We start from the raw sequence: 22,462 nt of genomic DNA on the forward strand, positions 1-22,462 counted from the left end.
GTGCAGGTGTGATATTTGGTGGCTGGCCAGGAATCTTGATTCCTTTGAACACCACTGGCATTGCCACTGAAAGCTGCTTCCATGTTTCCAACATGCAAACAAAGGCTACTAAGTAGCAGCTGGAAACACTGCTTGAAAAATTGTTGGAAACTTGTTGCAATCTAACTGGGAATGTGGCTTTCAAGGAAATATAGAAAGTATCGACATATTAAAGGGAGCATAACACAGAAACACAAATTTGCTGTTCACGTAAGTAATACAGAAAATGAAAGGAATTGGAGCATGTCAACAACATTGGCACATGATGTTGAATGACATGTTGTCTAATTAGAACTAAATGATATTACTGTATCTCACAACACTTAGAAACAACACAACTAAAATTAAGAATGTAGTGAACACCAAAACTGAAAGGGACGAAATATCTTAATGGTAAGCATTCTGATATGTAAGAAAGACAATTTGACACTAAGGGTGCATGTAGCAACACAAAAGAATAAATATAGTGGAACTGAAGGTGGAGTTCTCCACCAAGACATAACCTATTACAGGATGAATCTTAACCCTTCTAACAACATTGGCAGTAATGGAATTACCCCAGTTAATATTTTCCATGTATGTTTATATTTTCTCTCATGTTTACAATTTTATTTATTTTCTGTGATTCATGTGGGTGTCCTTGTTACCCCTTTGGAGAGTGTTTGTTATGAAATTTGTAGCAAATAGAATTTTATTTACAGCCTCACTACTCCTCCAAGCAGAAGTAAAGAAAGTTATATTTTAATCAAAATTGTTGTCACACTGTACTTGGATTTTCATTGTTCAGTTGGGAAAACCATGATAATAATAAGTTTATAGCTCTACTTTGCTGTTACTTTGATCTGTGATATTCTTAGCTTTTATTTCTAAGCTTACACATGGACTAGCGTTACTGTCTGCAGGAGGCTGAAAGATTTATAAATACTGATAGTCCAGATTATCTGTGTGAAGGAGACTGTGATGTGAATTTGAGGTATAATGTAGAGGAAAAGATAGTCTTTAAATTAATGAAGATGTTACTGATGGTTGTACAAATGAATGAAAGGTGTCAAAGGACAAAGCTACCAGGGACAGAAAATTATGAGACGATGTTACCAAGCTTGAAGCTCCAACTCTTTCAAGTATATTCAAACCTAAAAGAAGCCGACTTTGCATTTTACACTCTTCCATCAATCAAGAAGGGCATTTCAAAATATTGTTTGACAAAAACCTGATGTAATACACAACAGTAAAACTGTACAATCAAACGTAAAATATTATGTTTGCTCTCTTTTTTCCTATGAACATGGTTGATGTTATATGTAAGACATATCAATGAAAAAGATCAAGAAGTTTTTAATACATACAATGAAACTTGCCCACAACAATCTGTAGAATGGCACAACATATGTAAAGTCCCATAGTGCTCAGAGCGTTGTGTTTTTTTTTTTTTTTTTTTTTTTTTGGCACAACATAAGACACTAGGCGTTGTTGGCATTATTTCCATACTACTGACTGCAGGAAGAAACTCGTGGAATCACGATAGTGTTTCCGAGTAATAGATTATCCATCCAGCTTTTAGAAATGCATTTTTCACAGCTGTTATGTCACACCAGATTTCAATAATTACCAGCTGTTTTGAGATAATAGCACTCGACATCAGAACTGCAGATGCAAATTACAAGCGTCAAGCAGTAAGAGAGGTTTTCAACATCTTTGTGACCGCATCATAAATGTTTACAACCTAATGAGTACCTAACTGTTTATGAAAGACTGGTACCTTACGACAGCAGTTACCCATTGTGAGTATACATGAAATCTAAACTAGGGATGTACACAATGAAAATATGGGTATGCGCAGATGCTATGAGTGGATACATATGTAATTTTGAAGTATATACAATTATGAAAGACAACCAGACAGAAGTAAATCAAGGGCAACATGTCACACTGGATATGTGTGAATTATATTTTCGGCATGGCAGGGGAATATTTTTTACCGCTAACTGAGAACTTATTGGATCGCAATTTAACATTAGCTGTAACTCTAAGAGAGCAAACAAAAGAGAAATATCACATAAATTTTGCCTAATGTAACAAGAAAGGAAAAATCCTCACGATTTACATTTACAAAGAGATGACTATTGTCTTGAACATTCCAAAGAAAAAGAAGTGTGTTATTATGCTTTCACGGCAACACCATGATGACTCTGTTGATTAAAAAGAAAATGCTCACTATAATGAGATTAAAGGGGGAGTGGACATGGCTGATATAATGCCAGACATACAGCTATGTACGTACAACAAATAGTTGGCAGTACCGAATATTTATGGACATAGTAAACATGCACATATTCTTTAGTCACAAAAATATCCAGACCTATTTATGTGTGTGTGTGTGTGTGTGTGTGTGTGTGTGTTTGTGTGTGTGTGTGTGTGTGTGTGTGTGTGTTTTTAGGGCGCTCAACTACTGTCATTAGCGCCCAGTCACAAGTGTTCAAATGTGTGTGAAATCTTATGGGACTTAACTGCTAAGGTCATCAGTCTTTAAGCTTACACACTACTTAACCTAAATTATACTAAGGACAGACAGACACACACCCATGCCCGAGGGAGGACTCAAACCTCCGCCGGGACCAGCCGCTCAGCCCATGACTGCAGTGCCTTAGACCGCTCGGCTAATCCATCGCGGCAGTCACAAGTGTCAGTGCACTAATAGTGTAGAAAAAATGCAAGGGGGGCAACACCAGAAAGTACTTACAAAGACATAGATAAACAAAATAAAAGAGTTAGATCTCTTTGGACAAGTCCGTCAATGTAATAAAACTAAGGACACGAACAGCTGCTCGAGTGTCATCAGCTAAAAGTTCCTGTAAGGTAGATAGCAGACACAGGACAACACGAGAGTGAATAAAACAGGGACACGACAATAAAACATGGCGCACCATCAATGGATGACCACAGGGGCACTGCGGGGTGGCATCACCGGACAACAGGTAGCAGTGGCTAAATTGGCAATGCCCTATCTGCAAGCTGGCCAAAATGACCTCCTCTCGCCGGGAAGGGCGTGAGGAGGTCGTCCAAGCCGTCGGGATCGGTTTGATGGCCCTAAGCTTATTTTCATGGAGAGAGGACCAAGCCTCGTGCCACAATGATGAAACGCGCTGACAAAGAACCCCACTAACATCAGTTGATGGGACACAAAAGGAAGCTGTCCGAGGCAGGAGGACACCAGCCTTGGTCGCAGCATCAGTAGCTTCGTTCCCAGGCACACCAACGTCGCCTGGAATCCACAAAAAAAAAAAAAAAGGACACAAGTGCCGGTATCAGCTAGTGACTGAAGGGACCGTTGAATTCGTTGCACGAGAGGGTGGTCCGAATATGGGTCACGGAGACTCTGAATGGTGCTCAAAGAATCAGAGCAGATGGCATAGGGAGAATGACTATGGTGGCGGATATACTGAACAGCCCGATACAGACCAAAAAGCTCAGCTGTAAAACTTGAACACCGGGCAAGGAGCCAGTATTGAAAGGTATCATCCCCAATGACAAAGGCACATCTGATGCCAGCGGTAGTCTTTGAGCCATCTGTGTAAATAAAGACGTTATTAGTGAGCCTCAAACGAAGTTCAACAAACCTCAAGCAGGATAGCGAATCCGCGATCCTCTCCTTTGGGAGCGAGCTGAGTTCAAGGTGAACGCGAACCTGAGCCTGGAGCCAAGGTGGCGTCGGGCTCTCACCCACTCAAAAAGTCGTAGTGAGAGTAAAATCAAGTTGCTGAAGCAGGCGACGAAAGCGAACTCCAGAAGGTAACAAAGCAGAGACATACAGCCCGTATTGGCGGTCTAGAGTGTCGTCAAAGAAGGAGAAATGTGACGGGTGGTCGGGTATTGACATCAGTCAGCAGGCGTACTGACAAAACAAAATATTGCGCCGGTAGTTTAGCGGTAATGCAGCAGATTCGGCATACAGACTCTCAACAGGGCTGGTGTAGAATGCTCCAGTCGCCAGACGTATCCCCCGATGGTGGCTAGAGTTTAGACAGCGTAAGGTGGACGGCCGGGCAGAAAAGTAGACAAAGCTCCCATAATCCAGCATTATATCCAGACAGACAGAAAGATTTCACAAGATGGAGGAAGGCTTTCCTTCAAGAATTTATGCGTAAGTTTGCGAAACAGCATGTGGAAGTACAAGTAAGAAATCCACTTTGACTACATACATAAGCATTGAAGTTGTTAGAATTTAAGTAAATAAGACATGTTCTCTTGAAGGTACAAAAGAAAAGTCACCAACAGGATGAATATGCGTGTTGCATGTTGCATCTGCAGTATGCAGATCAGAAAACTAGATTCATGTGCATAAAGTGGAGAGGAAAAGAAAGAAAAAGAAGTGTGCCAAAACTCTAGAAGAGAGACAATTGTGGCAATATGTTCTCAATATTAGGAGAAGTCACCTCATAATTTTCAGATAACATTAATGGGAAACTGCCAGTTATGTAAAAATAGTAAAAAACTGTCAATTGCATAGTCATTTATTAAAAATAATACCGGTTTCTGCCTCTAGTAATAGCCCAGATAATGCACTGTAACGATAAAGATTAAAAGTGCTTTTTTACAAAGGGAAGTTGGAAAACAATAAAAAGGATACACTTTAAAATGATGTATTATTATCCATCTGGATAAAGACAATGCTGGGAATGGCTATGCCGAACCCACTCTCAAAACTGCTCCTCATAGCTGAGCAGCCAAGGGTCAAATAGAGTGATAGAGGACATGTATGAGCTGCATGATGTGAATACTAGCCAATGGGAAGTGATTTACATGTCTTACGTTACGATTTGAACACCCATTTGCAAAAAGTACATAAATTTAACTGTAAATTACTAAAAAGACAAAGTTCAATACTCTATGGATATCATTTACATTAAAACCAGTTTCATACAACAGTAAATAATAATTCTTCCGGGTTATATGGTCGTGGTCCATGGAATTATTCTATTCTTAACATTTCGTCCAATACTACGTTGGACATCCTCAGAGGTATGGCTGGTCCTGCTGAGTCCTGCCGACTGATGAGTTACATTTTACCTTTGACTAGTTTTATCTCTGCTACTATGTGCAAGCTAGACCACGTCCACTTTCCTCGGTATTTAGGCTGCTCTCCGACGCCCGACTCGTCAGTCGGCAGGACTCAGCAGGACCAGTCAATACCTCTGACGATGTCCAACGTAGTATTGGACGAAACGTTAGGAATAGAAGAATTCCATGGACCATGGCCATATAACCCGGAAGAATTATCAACAACAGTACCATCCGGTCGTGAAAGCCTTCATTGTATGAGTAAATAATAAGCCAACAGGATAGGACAAACTATAACCCAGACTGTAATCCGGAAACAATAGTTAGCATTATGAAGACATTGTTTCCATGACAACTGCTATGAAGTCATCAATTATACACCCATAATAAAATAAGATATAAAAAGTACCAATTTAATGATTAAATACACCTGTATTCAAATTGATACAACTGGTTCGATAAAAATACTTCGAAGTAATAGGGGAATTTTTTTTCAGACTTCCCAAAGTCAGTCAGCTGTGTGCTATCTGAAGGTGACCTACTACGAGAGGCCAAAACTGGTCACATTTGTAATAAACGACTGTGCAATCAATACTGTTTTTACTAATTTCATCCCAAAAGACTAAATATATTTGTTATTTAAAATTTGGATTTTCTGTTCTGAATGCAAAATGACTATACAGTAATTTATCTCTGTTTGGATAATAAGGCATTAACAATTGCTTAAACATTCCATTTACATTATGGGACCTCACCCTTTGCAGTCAGTGCTCCCACCAAGTTATCGAGCTCAATTTGCAAGCCTCCTCGGAGCATCATTTCTAACCTATTTTCCAAACTACACGGAAGTTTTTCTCTTGCAAACCTCTAACAGGAATTGGAAACTAAAGTTTCTGGCGATTTGTAAACCAGCAAAACCATGGCTATACATGAAACTCGGTGAAGAAGCTGTCACGACTTGAGAAGGATATGTTTATATGGTTGTTAGTCACATTTTCCATACATCATTTCAATGATTGTTTTGTCAAAATGATGTGGGTTGAGTTAGTTTACAGGTTATGTATACAAGGTTAGTGTTAACATTAATAAACGCATTTTTTGTTTTTTAAATAGAAATTTGGGCATGGAATAGCAGTTGAACAGGAGAAACTATTCTAGGTTAGACTTAAGAATCGCTTTGCTCCCAGTCGACTCTGCAAAAGCGCAAGGATGGTGTTTAGAGAAACACAACTGCTGCAGTAATTATGAACTCATAGTAGTCAAGCAATCATTTATACCCTTCCTAGTTTTGTGTTGTGATACTAATTTTATTTTTGGTATGATTTTTACTGGATGAAAACTCTGCTTTTGAAATGGTAATACTTTTCCCATCTTTGCAGACTGAATACATTCAAAAAGAGAGTGCAGTACATACTGCAAAATACTAACCGCTTCAGCATCTGTCTTTCCTGCTCGCTATAGAAAGGCCAGTCCTCTTGTACATCATTCCATATGTTACGCATTAGATGAAATGTGTTCTCTGTCATGCGTGCTATCTGCTTGAGAACATCACTGACACACTTTCTGTCGCGGTCTGTTATACCATCTGCAATACACAATTGTAATATAAAACACAGGATACTTTATGTTTTAATGCATCTCTTGGCAGTACTGCACATCAGCCAATGTTACTGTCAGACATAAAATGCTGAATACATGCTAGAATCAAATTGCAGTCACAATCTGTTCAGTTCAAGCATCATTAGTAGAAAAATAAAACTTTTAAATAAACTTAGCTACAGGTACACCAGCATGAGTAAACATATGAAACTATTTATTGGCATGAGAGAATAAGTGGCACATCGAAAAGGTAAAAAAGGAGTAAACAGAAGAACTCTAAGCAGAATTCCTCCTGAAAAAATACAATTAATACATAACAAGTAGTGTCCATATAGCGGAAGTCTATTTTGTACGAAAACTGTAAAATGTTTTCTTTGTACAACTAATTACTATACCTAGTAGTCCCACACATTCTCTGTAGCGAACTATCAAGCGGCAGATCAACTGATATCTGTACTCTTTTGAAACTGGAGTAGCAACTCCCATGCTTTAGCTATTTACTTTTAGGACATCATCTACAACAACAATGTGTTTTGATATCCTGCTTCTTCCAGCACATATTTCATGAAAATCAGTCTACACTAATCCCCTTGGTAACAGCCACAGAAAATGTGTGTGAATACCATACCAATATTTGTCCAGTTTATAAAATAATGTCACTGTTAGCAATAATATTACAGTAAGCACATTTCAGAGAACAGTATTCCTACAAAGGCACAGCCAAAGAATTTTAATTATCAGCAATGATATGTTTCGGGCTGCAATGGGCAAATATGCATACCTTTTCTGAGTCTCTCATACACTTCTGGTTTCTTGTATGGTCTGACAGCAAGAAGGTGTATTAGCCGTTCCCTAGAAAGATTTGCAGCAACTGTAGTAACGGTATGTGCAGTTTTCCTACAGAATTACTGTACAGCAAATAACAGAATCAAAAAATGGGAAGCAGTTAGTCTGTCGTATAAGGGCTACATGCAAGTTACACAAACTACAGAAGTAATAAAGGATTTTAGATGCTGCACAACAAAGCCTAACTTATTGTTGAAGTATTACTTCCTCATAAATTTTGAAAAGTATGTCTCATTGCGTAATACTATTCCATCTAGGGCAGTTATCAGAATAAATGTTTTATGGCTCATGTTTACAAGGTACTAACACATTTAGATTTGTTTTGGGTAAGTTGTGTTATATAACCAAAAAACTATGGCACTGTAGTATAAATTATTTGTACCACTGTATAAAAGAGGGAAAATACACATGCAAATTTTTTTTTCCTTTTTGGCCTAGATTGTACCACTAACCAGGTCCGCACTGATGACAGAACACAAATGTGAAGGGCCACGTCCGATTGGTTATAATCAGAAAAATTTGTGGAAGTGATGTAGCTAAGCAAACTACCATTTGTGTCTTTCAGTTAACTTTCAAAATATAATATATTATGCTATTTACTCTGATACAGGGGATTATTGATTTTATTCAAATAATATCAGGATTACTGTGATCATAATCATACAAGATAACAATAAAGCTCTGGCTTAAAAAGAAAGTCCAAACCTGTTATGCTTAGAGCAATTAAGAATTATATGTTTATTTTCAATACAAAAAATTCACATACATCGTAAACGTGCAGTCAGAAGGCTCTACCAACCTTAGAGGCCGCCGCATGATATCTGTGTTAACAGTCTTCTGGCCACCGGTGTTCCCTGAAGGTTTGGTTCGGATGGAGTTTTGGGGAGAACCCCCACTGGACATGCTGTTGTGGGCAGGAAGGTAACCATTCGTAGACGGCTTCACATTTGACGGAAACGGTTTGCTGGCGGGCGGTTGCCGAGTGTTCAGAACAGGCAAGTCCTTTTCTTTCTGCACAGGTGGGACTGTGTTGCCAATATTCCTAGCAGGAATACCTCTCACTTTTATTTTCACCTTTTTGCCAATGCCTGGACCTCCAGGCTTTATTTCTCTTGTGCTGCAGGGGAAAAAAAATAATTACATAGAGCACATATTATGAAAAATGACAACCTTTTTTAATATAGCATGCTGCTTTTCCAACACCACTTGTTTAGGGAATCAAAGCATCAGCAATTCAAATGACCAATTTCGACTGAAATATTTATTACTTTATCTTAGTCCACAATGACAGGCACATGGTTATGAAAATATCCATGATATTCATCTCCCATTATCCCCAATACAAGTGGGTCCTTTCATCCTGACTTAACAGCCTTTTATATTTACTGTGCTTCAAAATATTCATCTTTCCTTCCCGCAAAAGGAACTAATGGTTCCAAAAGCTACTAGTGTGTCTTGTACTTTTGTACACGTGTAACGGCAGTAAAGAGTTTTGCCTTCTGAAACTTCGCCCTCGTCAGTGATTACCTCTCAATTTTATAAGATATATGTGCTATCAAATTTTGCTTTAAAAACTAATTTTTATTACTTATTTTAATGTGACTACATCCAGGGCCAATCTGAGCCCCAACCAAAACAAGCAGCCACTTGAGATGCCAAGCCAAGAGGGTTGTCGAAGGCGACCCAGTGGCAAATTTGTACACAGAATGCATCATGATTAGTGATGAAAACAACGCATTTCCATGCTTATTAAATTTAGATTAATTTTGCAAGGTCTTACTAAGAGCCCAAGTTAGACTATAATGTTTGAGGGAGGGAAAGAGGAGACGAGTGCACTAATTATAGTCTCTTGTGCAGAAAAATGGGAGGGGGGGGGGGGGGGGGGCTGGATCCAAACAACCATGTTGCTTATGTGGAAAAATGTTCTTAAACCAGCCCTGGTTACATCTTCAAAATGACACTTGTTACTATTCAACTGTTACATTTATTCCCAAGAATCAATGGTACAAACAATAATCTTTAGAAGATCTCAATTGGTGACCCAGAGGTTCATTCAGATTACTGACGTTAGCTTCTTTTTCACAGCATATGTCTAAAATACACATAATTTGTTACTCTTATGAGATCACTTCAGATTTTTCTACCAATAATCAATCATCACAGAGTTCATTTGTCATCAGCAATAGGTTAATCAGATCTACGTTGTGATTTTTCAAACTGTTAATGTTGAACTGTGAATGGAACACTTCGAAATTTCTGGTAAATTACTATCTCCTGCCCTATCCTCATTTTGTTTGCAAAATATAAATCCCCACATAGTTAGTATTTTATCATTATGAAAATAATTTCCTCTGATTATAGACAATTATAAGATATTTTAGACCAATACATCTCTCAACTAAGCAGACACAGTTGTTAAAAAGTGGTGTAATATGTACGAGAGAGAGAGAGAGAGAGAGAGAGAGAGAGAGAGAGAGAGAACGGGGAGGTTACAAAAACAGAGCAACTAGTACCAGTTCCTTTTCTGGTTCTCTTCTGCTTTTGCCAACTGGTCTCTTGTCCTGTCATATACGTCATCTTTGGCATGTATTCGCATTTTGCACGGTAGTGCACCCAAGGGCTCCAGTGACCTATTGGAACAAAACACAATTTTTAGGTATTGTCAATGTGGAAGTAATATTAAGACAAAAAAAGAGAAAAAACAAAATGGTGATGATAAATTATGATGGATGATGCTAGTCTTCATTTGAGAAATACGCCTTTTACAGCTCAAGAACACTCCGAAACGAAATGTAACAAATGTGGTAGCACATGGAGCGGTAAAGCAATGTGATCATAAATTCACACTGGAGGTTTTGTAACAATGTGAAGAGACATGGAATGCCTGTAAAAGTGATACAGGACTGTACTTCTATTTACAATAAAGTTTGCAGCACACAGGGAGGGTGTTCTTAAATATACAGATGGCTACATTTGAAATAAAATGTAAAAGCTCTCATTCTAATAATTTTCTATTTCATGATCATCTTGACACTGAGAAATTACTCATGTTATACATACTATCTCAACTTCTTTAGCCAGGCGCAGAGAATTTGTAATTCTAATTGAATAAAAAAATATCTTAAACTGAAAGATAAAACAACTGCAATCCTGTGTTTCATATATACTTAATAAATACTTTAAAGTTTATGTAATCTTAACACTAGTTCACACTATATGTAAAACTATTACTGACGTGGAACTGTTCTGCTTGACGCATTCGAAACTTCCTTGTGGCCCCTCGATATCTGCGTTTGTCGACAGGCTGAACTTGAAGCCTGCTTGGCCAAGGCTGGACTCGCATGACGGAAAGGTTAGGGTCTGCAATAGAAAGAAAACTTCTGTTTATGTGGTGGTAAGAGAAAAATATGAAACTGAGATGCATACAACAAAATCCAAACTAAACTGATGCCAATGAATCTAGCCAGTGTTTCACAGACAATGTCAGCAAAATAGTGTTCAGAAAGTAAAACTTCATTCATTCGCAAAACTCTCTATTGCACAATGATAAAACAGTTTTTGTGATGAGCTATGTTGCAGCTTCTGCTGAAGTTCTGTACAAGACCTAAGTTGATCCAATAACCTTTAAGTATTTTTGAAGCTACCAGATAGGTAACAGCTTCTCTGACCCGTATGTAGCTTAAATGGACTGGCATAAAACCAGCCACTGACTGAAGTCTGTTGCTTCCCATCCTAAGTTTTTATCATCAAAAGCAGATGCTGAGTTTCAATTTTAAGAGCTCTGTACCTTTAGTGAGTACAAGATAAATCGTGTTTCATAGGATTCGTAACTTAACTCTGATTTCACATAGTTCATAAAAAGTTTCGTCTCTTATTTCCCCTCGGTAGTGAGATATTCACCAGCTATACACGTGCGATCCTACCTCTAATACAGTTGTGGCAATAGCACCTTTCAGTAAACCCACACTGCTATAAATATCATTGCCACAATCACCTTACATACAGAAGGAACACCATGAAAGGAAAGCCTTTTTCCTCTTCCTCCAATAGTATATATTTGGTATTTTGTTTGGTCAATAATGACTTGCACATATGATGACTTTCTTAAAACTCTTTGATTTGTTGCCTTGGAAACATGTGCACAACAGGATGTTGGCATATTTCGGGGGCATATGCAGATGGCAATAGGATCATGTGCCCAAGGTATAAAAGGGTAATGCAATGGTGGAGCTGTCATTTGTACTTGGGTGATTCATGTACAAAGGTTTCCAACATGATTATGGCCGCAAAATCTGAATTATCAGACTTGGAACGCGGAACAGTAGTTGGACCTAGACGCATGGGACATTCCATATTGGATAGCTGCTGCGACTGCCAAATTTCAGGCATTAACCCTCGGCTCAGGCAATACAGCAGCCAACTGCCTTCACTTGACGACCAAGAGCAATAGAGTTTTGAGTTGTCAGTCTCTTTGCTAACAACACCTCTTCAGGGATTGTGACCATGTTGGTTGGACCCTCAATGATTGGAAAACTGTGGCCTTGGGAAATGCTTTTCGATTTCAGATGGTAAGATCTGATGGTATCATTGGAGACCCCATGAAGCCATGGACCCAAGTTGTAAACAAGGCACTGTACAAGCTGTTTATGGTTCCATAATGGTGTGGGCTGTGTTCACATGGAATGGAATGGGTCCTCTGGTCCATCTGAAGTGGTTATTGACTGGAAATGTTTATGTCTGGCAACGTGGAGATCATTTGCAGACATTCATGGATGACAATGTGCCATGTCACTGGACCACAATTGTTCGCAGCTGGTTTAAAGAACATCCTGGACAATTCGAGCGAATGATGTGGCCACCCAGATCTCACCCGACATGAATGCCATCGAATATTCAAGGAATATAATCGAGAGATCGGTTCATACACAAAATCCAGCACTGACAACACTTTCGCAATTATCGACAGTTATAAAGGCAGCGTGGCACAGTATTTCTGCAGGGGCTTCTAACGATTTGTTGAGTCCATGCCACATCGAGTTGCTGCACAAACCCGGGTGAAAGGCCTGACACGATATTAGGATGTATCCCAAGACCCTCGGTGTAAAATAATTCAGCGACAATTTCAACCCCCCTCCCAAAACACACACACACACACACACAAAGGGATAACGATTTTGGATAAAACAGCTTGTAACTAAAAGGAACCTGTGCGATTTATTGAAAAAGAGCGACATAAGAGTGTAGACCACAAGAGTGCAGAAACATCCTAGGCCAATTGCAGATTATCGTCATATCTGGGTGCGGATGGGAACGACGACGTTACACTCTCGTCCACAAAATTGTATACAAATGGCAGGACGACTCATCACGAGCTTCGAGTCCCGGATCTGTCAGGTTGCCAACCTTACAACCCACTTTCCCCTGCGCCGCGGAAGCAAGTAGCAGCTCTCCCAAGGACGTTGCGCCTAGTGACGTCAACTTCTGCGTCGTATCTCTCGGCTGCAAACCACTCTCTAGCTACTACCAAACAAAATTCCTGTACCTAATCAGCCGAGTTATCATATGTCCATTTATTCGACTCCCGAAGTGGATTTTCCAATGCAAATAATTCAAGTGTGAACATCGGAACACTTCACCGTGATTCATTACACTGCAAAAATAACAATCTTCGCAACGAAACACGCGGACTGCGGCGGAATGTTGGATGTCATGGACGGATGTGCACTCCCACCATTTTTTTTCGCGGGAAGAGCAGAATAAATGCCAAATGAAGTGTAACGTGCGAAAGCTGCCGTCTCAAAAGCATAATTTTACTAGATTTTTTTTTTTTAAATTTGTTACCCAAGCATCCGTGTGATGATGCGACTAATGACAGTAACAACATTTTTAAGAGTTTAATTTTTAGTTGCATTAAACAAACGCTAGGCAATGGTTCATGTAATAAGCGGGTCAACGCCGATGTACCATTTGGGTCTACCTGTATTTTCCGGTCATCCAAGTACATATTTTATGTGGTTTCTTTTAATAGTTTAGGGTAAACGTGGTGGTGCATCCTTCAATAATGCCTCATCTGGTTGCTATTCCGTTTTTCGGCGAGCTAAGCGAATTCTCAGTCTTTAACGAGCTCGATGTTGACCTCACGAACCATGGCTTCCTTTTTGTCCCTACCACAAAAATACTTGGGATATTTATCAACTTTGAGTCAACTGGCGACTAGAGCACAAGAGAAATCATTTTGTGTGTTGGAATTTGGGCGCAATTATTCCACTGTTCAAGGGCAACGTGCATTCCGCCGTCGATTCGGCACGAAGCCACCTCTCCACAAGCAGATTTATGACTGGCTTACAAAATTCTTGAAGTTGGTTGCACATGCAAAGGGAAGGGCACGGATCGGCCACAAACGTTTGATGAAATGTCGAGCGTATCCGAGGTGCGTCCACACGGAGCCCTCGAAATTCAAGAGATGTGCAGGCCAGGAACTTCAGCTTCCTCGAACAACGGTGTTCTGAAACGACACTTGCAATATGAAGCCTCAGAAGTTGCAGCTACTGCAGCAATTGCGTCCCGGCGACCGCAACATAAGGTAGGAGCTTTGCATTTCAGTTCTCCAGGATATGGTAGAGGACACTTTTTTCAAACGACTCGTCTTTTCGGACGAATCGACGTATCATCTATCGCGTAAAGTAAACCGTCTAATAGAAGTACTTCGAGGACACAAAATCCTGCCGTCGTCGTCAGACAGGGAAAAGACTAACCGAAACTGTGTGTTGTGCCATTTCTGTTCATAAAATTTATGGGCTTTTCTTTTTGTGGAGGAAAATGAAAGCAATGTCATTCCTGGACACGCTGCGAAGTCAGTTGTTTGTTCAGTTTCACGAAGTTTCCATCGATTTCATTTTTATGCATGACGGCGCCCAGCCTCACTTCCACCTTGAGATGCGGTGTGTTATCCGATTTTCACTATCTCCCAGGAGGTGGATGAGATCTTGTTCATTGCTCTTGGTCTCCCAGTCACCAGACCTCGCCCTAGTGATTTTTTTTTTCTGTGGGTTACATAAAAGGCAATAGTCGTTGTCCCACCTATGGCAAGCTACCCTTCACGAGCTGAGAAATCGGGTTGTTGAAATTGTTGATTCAATGAACAGGAACCTATTCATTCGTGTGAGGAATGAAATAGATTATCGTTTCGATGTTCCTCGATAAACGCATGGTGAACATGTTGATTATGTGGTGTAGTGCCAGTGCCAACATAAAACTTTGAATCCTCCTCTATCCATTGACATGCGCAATGTGTTTCTATATTTCATAGTTTGTAATAAACAACTGAACTCAGTTCGAATATTTGAAGGCATTCTCCCTGTGGAATCTTCACTGTATGTATCAGTCTACAGTAGAACACGAGACAACTCTAAGGTGAAAGCTAGTGTTTTTAGATACATTATCTGGCACATCTGGATTGTTTCCAAATTATATTTTCGCGAGAAGTATTTTCTTGAAATGTGGCGTCTGCTGGTACTTACTTTTTTTATTCCCATCCCTTACGCGAACTTTTTTCTTGAGGTATTCCTGTACGGAGCATGTTATTTGTTGATTTCGTGCATTGTTCGATAATTTATAAAACTCAATACAAATATTTTTTGATTCTTGTTCACTAAATTTCTGAAAGCATTTTATTCGACATTTACGCAGTTGTTCACAGGTTTCACCTGGCTGTTGTACTCCTGTTTTCGAAATGTATTGCTTCCCTCTTATCTTGACTTTTTTCCTAATATTACGAGCCCATTTTGCTCGGTCAGATGTTCGTTTTCTTGTGTACTATTTCCCTAGAAAATTTTGCCCTGCTGTTACATCAACTGCTAACCTACCCACAGAATTGCTATTAGTTTCAGAACAGGTCATTTTCTTTTACGTTGTTTATTGTTTCGTGCTAAAATCGCAAACTCTGAAGAATCGAAATTTGCTGTTGGGATATATTCAGACGCAATGTCTGAAAACAATGAACGAGAACAACTAGCAGTTTCAGATGCAGTTATATCATTCAGATTTTTGCGTTTGACACATGGTTTAATCCCTTTCGTTTTATTAGATTAATTGCATTATTTTCAGACGTGGAGGGTGTAGACATGTTAGCAATGACAGTTTTGTGTCTAGAGTGTTCACACAAACCATCGCCAGAAAAATCGACATCTTCGTCTGATCCAAGTGATTTTCAGAGCATACGTCCTCGAACCCAGTAGAACTAAATTGAAGCAACTCGCAGCTTTTGAAATCACATTAATCCAAATCATAACAAGCAATTTTACTCGTAAAGAATAGAACATTTTGCAATCACTACATTTTTTTCCTTGAAGGATGTTGCTAACGTCTGTGATATGCCCTCCTCTCAACAGAAACATGTTTCCGCAATATTCAACGTTACTTTAAAGTCAGTCGAGATTTATCAATCACAAGCTGAAGTAAAAGAATGAATAACGGCAAGTCAAATATCAACATGTGCGTCCTTGTGTTCCAGCATTGAAAACATGACAGATCCTTCACCAACGTATACAATAATTATAGTTGCATCAAGTTCTTCCGTATTTATGACATGACACTAGTTTACCGAGAGCCACGTCTTGACGTTCACCTTGAAGACATACTTTTGTTATTCTTACATTTAAAACTTGTTAACTTTCTTTGCTACTTATGTAACATCTAAAATTATTGAAAAACTGACATTGGTTTTTCTTGTATTAAGCCACATATTGGATTTCAATTTTCATCGAACCTATACGCGTTTCAAAACGAAAGTCTGACTCTCCCCACCGCGCTCTGGTTAAGTAGTCATACCTCAATTCTACGGCAGGCTCCTATTTGTCCAAAATGGATATCCTATTACCTGTTTCAACTTTAGGTCAAACGAAATTTATATGCTGACAAACAGGCAATAACATTTTTGAAGAATTGCAGGCAGGACTTTCCCACCAGGACACAATGGAGAGCTTCAATTAAAATCTGTGAATTCGCTCTGAAACGCGCGAAAGTTCGATACAAACTTAAATATAGACGTGATATGACTTCACTAATTAAATGGTATTCTTTAGAAGAAAGGCGACGTTCTTCTGAATCTGTCTGGTAAGTTTATGAGACCAGTTATTCGAGGTATGCAATATAATAACTGAACTTCCTCCTGTATAAACGAGGGTTGGAACTTTAATAGTGGCAACTATTTATTTACAGGTCGTACAAAACAGATTCGTGTTTCGAAGTACACTACTGGCCATTAAAGTTGCTACACCAAGAAGAAATTCAGATGATAAACGGGTATTCATTGCACAAATATATTATACTAGAACTGATACGTGATTACATTTTCACGCAATTTGGGTGCATAGATCCTGAGAAAACAGTACCCACAACCACCACCTCTAGCCGTAATAACGGCCTCGACACGCTTGGGCATTGAGTAAAACAGAGCTTGGATGGCGTGTACAGGTATAGCTGCCCATGCAGCTTCAACAAGATACCATAGTTCATCAATAGTAGTGACTGGCGTTGAACATTTTCTGTATCCAGAAAGGCCCGTACAGGACCTGCAACATGCGGTCGTGCATTATCCTGCTGAAATTAGGGTTTCGCAGGGATCGAATGAAGGGTAGAGCCACGGGTCGTAACACATGTGAAATGTATAACGTCCACTGTTCAAAGTGCCGTCAATGCGAACAAGAGGTGACCCTGACGTGTAACCAATGGCACCCCATACCATCACGCCAGGTGATACGTCAGTATGGCGATGACGAATACACACTTCCAATGTTGTTCACCGCTATGTCGCCAAACACGGATGCGACCATCATGATGCTGTGAACAGAACCTGCATTCATTCGAAAAAATGACGTTTTGACATTCGTGCACTCAGGTTCGTCGTTGAGTACATCATCGCAGGCGCTCGTCTGTGACGCAGCGTCCAGGGTAACCGCAGCCATGATTTCCGAGCTGATAGTCCATGCTACTTCAAACGTCGTCGAACTGTTCGCGCAGATGGTTTTTGTCTTGCAAACGTCCCCATCTGTTGACTCAGGGATCGAGACGTTGCTGCACGATTCGTTAGAGCCATGCGGATAAGATGCCTATCATCTCGACTGCTAGTGATACGAGGCCGTTGGGATCCAGCACGGCGTTCCGTATTACCCTCCTGAACCCACCGATTCCATACTCGGCTAACAGTCACTGGACCTCGACCAACGCGAGCAGCCATGTCGCGATACGATAAACCGCAATCGCGATAGGCTACAATCCGACCTTTAGCGAAGTCGGAAACGTGATGGTAGGCATTTCTCCTCCTTACACGACCCATCACAACAACGTTTCACTAGGCAACGCCGGTCAGCTGCTGTTTGTGTTTGAGAAATCGGTTGGAAACTTTTCTCACGTCAGCACGTTGTAGGTGTCGCCACCGGCGCCAACCTTATGTGAATGCTCTGAAAAGCTGATCATTTGCATATCACAGCATCTTCTTCCTGTCGGTTAATTTTCGAGCCTGTAGCACGTCATCTTCGTCGTGTAGCAATTTTAATGGCCAGTAGTGTATTACTGACCTTCAAAGTTGTCGCGAGTATTGTGTATAACCCGTTGCGCAGCGATGTGCAAGTCGTAGAATACTCTTAGCAGTGCCAGTTGTGTTGACAGTTCGAGCGGCGCCGTCTACTACCCGACGAATTTGTCGCAGTTCTGAAGCGAATGCCGTTAAGTGTTTCCTTCAGCTTAGAAATCGAGTTAACTCATGAGGGCTTAAGTTGGGGGAGTGCAGTAGGTGATATAGCTCTTAGCAGCCCCATCAGCCAAACAAATCAGTAACAACCCACACAGTAGGTGCCTGAGCACTGTCCTGCAGAAAGTGTCATCACTTTTATCTCTACGATGTTAATTTTTGGAACACAACCTACAACCAACTTAGAACTGCTGCAAATTCGTCGGGTAATAGACCGCGCAGCTCGAACTGTCAACACAACTGGCACTGCTAGGTATCCTACGGCTTCCACATCACTGGCAACGGGTTATACACAATGCTGGTGACTACTTTCGAAGGTCAGTAAAACTTTGAAACACGTATCTATTTTGTACGCGCTGTAAATAAATAGTTGCCACTATTGAAGTTCCAGCCCTCGTATTTCGCATACAGACCATGAGATTATAATAGGAGATTATAACCCGTACGGAGACATACAATCTGCATTTGTCCCCTGGTTAGTATGTGAGTGGAACATGTCAGAGTGGCTAAACTGGTGCGCGTATCATTTAAATAATGACCTTTTTTTACAGTTGTTAATACATACATGAAAACGTCTTTTTATGTGCTTCAAATTCGATGTTTCTTCTGCACGTGTACTAAGTTTCGAACAATTCCGACAGGTGGCAGAGGCGTAATGAAGCTTCAAACTGGCGTCTATGCAATACACTTGTTACAAGCAACGTACTGTAACTGAATTCTCGGCTGCGGACAAAGAAACAGTGGTGAACATCCATAAATGTATGTGAGCAATGTATCATGATGATGCAACTAGTCGTAGTACTGTTGGACGATGGGTGAAGAGAGTTAAAGCGTCAGAAATAGCAGAAACTGAGCTGTACAATCGTCCACATTTGGGACGTTCTGACACAGTCCCAGTTCCCCATGTTGTGAATCCGGAGGATTCGTGCAGATCGGGGCATCACAACTCCACAACTAGTTCTACAGCTACCGGTGAGCGTTGGATGTGCCTGTGCAATGACAGACTTTCTTATATTCGACGGTGTGCTCAAGATGGGTTCCACGAGTGCTCACAACGGACTACAAAATTCAAAGAAAAGCCACTTCATGTGAATCGCTGAAGGAGTTTGAGGCCAATGAAGATGAATTTCTGTCACGGATGATTACAAACGACGAAACCTGGATGCTTCACTTCGTACCGGAAACAAAAAGGACGTCACCAGAAAACAAAAAAATCAAGGCAACTCCCTCTGCTGGCAAAGTCATGATGAGGGTCTTTTGGTATTATTATGATGGTATAATTGCCGGCCGAAGTGGCCGTGCGGTTAAAGGCGCTGCAGTCTGGAACCGCAAGACCGCTACGGTCGCAGGTTCGAATCCTGCCTCGGGCATGGATGTTTGTGATGTCCTTAGGATAGTTAGGTTTAACTAGTTCTAAGTTCTAGGGGACTAATGACCTCAGCAGTTGAGTCCCATAGTGTTCAGAGCCATTTGAACCATTTTTTTTGATGGTATAATTCTCGCGGATGCGTTGGCAAAAGCAAGCATCAATTCAGAGGCGGTTGTGAAGACTCTGAACAAATTCAACCATTTCCGACATATAGGTCTGACAGTAATTCAAAAGAAATCTTTCGCCACCAGAATGCGCTCCCACTAACACGCCTCGAACGCGGGACATACATCGCCAGACGGGGTTGGACGTCACCGTCTCTTCCACACTACAGGCAAGACCTGGCGCCACCGGACCTCCACCTGATCAGATCCATTAGGAATGGTTTGTGACTGAAACAAACCTACTGGACTTCCATCGTTCGGACCACACAAGACTTCTCTGCGTGGGGCACACTTTGAAGATGACGACAGCGTAGTTCATACAGTGAAAACGTGGCTATGGACAAGAGCTTTTACGACAAAATGTGATGGAAGCTACGTAGAAAATTATTACATGTATTGGGTTGGTGCAGAAGTTCGTAGCGTTTTTCGAGAAGTTTAATACACGCAACAAATACGCATAAGAGACTTTAGTCATCTATAATATATTCTCCTTCAGTATTTACAATAGTTTGCCTACGGTGGGGTAACACTTCGATTCCGGGACTGCACAAATTACGCGGTTTTCGGACGAAGAACCCGTCGAGCCACATTGGGAGCACATTTTCATTCCGGAAACGAAGTTCCTTGAAGGCTGTTCGCTAGAGCGCCCGAAAGGTACAAATCTGAGGACGCAAGATGAGGTGAATAACGTGGCTCCGGAATGACTTTCCAAACCAACTCTTGCATATTTATAGAAAGCGGGCGTGAGTTACCGTGTAGTAGTATCACTTCACTCAGTCTTCCCGGTCGCTGTTCCTGGATTGCGTCTACAAGACGTTTCAGTTGACAATAAATGTCAGTAGTCGTGGTTACACCTTGGGGAAGCAATTCTCAGTACACCACACCGTCGCTGTTCCACCACATTCATAAGATTAGCTATTGTCCAGCTCTTTGTACGGGAACTCAACAATTCCTTTCTTTTCCGTATGTTAGGACAAAGACACCATTTCTCGCCACTTGTAACGATACAGGAAGGGCATGGTCGGTGTTGTTCACGAGCCAATTGATGACGAGCGAGCAGAGATGCCCATCTGGCCACCCACTGATATTTGCGATTTTGGCTTTAAGCATGCGGTACCCATACACTCTATTTTTGAACCTTCCCCACAGCATACAATGTCGCACAATGGTGCAATGATCCATGTTAGTGTACTCGAAAACTGGCACATGTGATGAACTGAACTAATGTGTTTACATGATCTTCTTCAAACCCTGGAGGTCTTCCTGAACGTGAAAGTACACTAATTTTGAAACGACCCTCCTTATAACGAGAAAACCATTTTCTTGCCGTGCTCTGTCCAACGGCGTTATCCCCATTCAAGACGCAAATATATCTGGCAGCCTCCGCTGCTGTCACCCCTACACTGAACGCAAACAAAAGAATCCGTCGGAAATCTTCCGATTTCTCCAACTGGCACTCCGTTTTCTAGCGGCCACAGCTCCGCTCACTATCTCCACATGACAGTAACTCAAATAGCAGCAGTAAAACACAAAATAAAAATTACCGACAAATAAACTCGCAGTAACCGGAATACCAACATGCAAAACAAAAAGCGCTACGAACTTCTACATGAACCTAATAAAAGAAATGCTGACTGAATCATCAAATTCTATCTTTTATGAATAAGTACTTTCTGAGAAAAAAAAAACTGCGGGGCATTATTTATCGAACCACGTCTATACGAAGGGCTCTCTTGACACCCAGAATGCAATGACTTAAAGAGGTGTACTGGTACGTAGATGCGTATAATGTGGTAGCGATTGCTGACTCTGCCCGACGGCCGCGTAACAGTGAACCAAACATGTTTTCACGTTTCGACAGAGGGCTGGTAGCGTGGGAGGCCGTCCCGCCAACAGCCCCGGTGTCGCCGGGACGTCGCGGCGCCAGCGGTGGCGTCGGCGTCGCCCGGCGCCGGTCCGACGTCGCTCACCCCGCCACCAGCGCCGACGCCGACGCCGACGCGGCGCCCCAGAGTGGCGCGTCGCCGCGCTTCTGCCCGTGAATACCTTGTTCCAACGGCGAGGTGGTCGAGCTTCTCTTTCCGGACGAGCGCTGGTGTGTATTATAGGCATTTTGCGAGAATGTATGCCTGTTACCACCCATCGAACTTACTTTGTACAATGAACACTACGAACGCACGGCGAGTCATACAATATACTCTGAGGAAGGTTACAAAGTTCAGAAACTTTCATTAGAGTTTCAGATTTGTCTCTAACACAATGTGGTATCTCAGCGCACAAGTTAGAACTCCGTTACTTAGAAAAAGGCCAAATTTGTGCATAAGATTGCACGTACTGGCACTGTTGACTGTCAATTACCGTCGCATGTGGTGCGATCGTATCACGAAGCTATTGTCAACGCCACTGTGGGCTTCGCTGCCAGCGTCTGGCCGCATCGCCCTAGACTAGGCAGCTACAAAACAATACTTCGATGATTTCAACGGAGCGTACTTGTGATGCTCACCGTTGCCTTTCGCAGTGTGCCTGTAGAGAGTTTACTGGTGACTCTCGCTATGTCCGCTGAATATCGTGGTACATTACAGGGCAGCGCTGCATTGGTTGGGGCCTGAGCAATGTGATCGTGTGTACGAGACCACA

General features: G+C 41.2%; 1 protein-coding gene across 1 annotated transcript in view; it reads right to left on the reverse strand.

The window, feature by feature from the left end:
• Positions 1-22,462, reverse strand: part of LOC124622825 (RNA polymerase II elongation factor Ell-like) — a 384,934-nt gene that overhangs the window by 90,712 nt on the left and 271,760 nt on the right. The window contains exons 3-7 of the mRNA XM_047148616.1: positions 10,778-10,902; positions 10,056-10,172; positions 8,342-8,659; positions 7,478-7,548; positions 6,526-6,682 (exon numbers count right to left, since the gene is read on the reverse strand). Of these exons, the coding sequence (XP_047004572.1) occupies positions 6,526-6,682; positions 7,478-7,548; positions 8,342-8,659; positions 10,056-10,172; positions 10,778-10,902 (788 nt within the window). The remainder of the gene's footprint in view (positions 1-6,525; positions 6,683-7,477; positions 7,549-8,341; positions 8,660-10,055; positions 10,173-10,777; positions 10,903-22,462) is intronic.

This window comes from Schistocerca americana, chromosome 7 (genome assembly GCF_021461395.2).
Source record: "Schistocerca americana isolate TAMUIC-IGC-003095 chromosome 7, iqSchAmer2.1, whole genome shotgun sequence".
Lineage (NCBI taxonomy): Eukaryota > Metazoa > Arthropoda > Insecta > Orthoptera > Acrididae > Schistocerca > Schistocerca americana.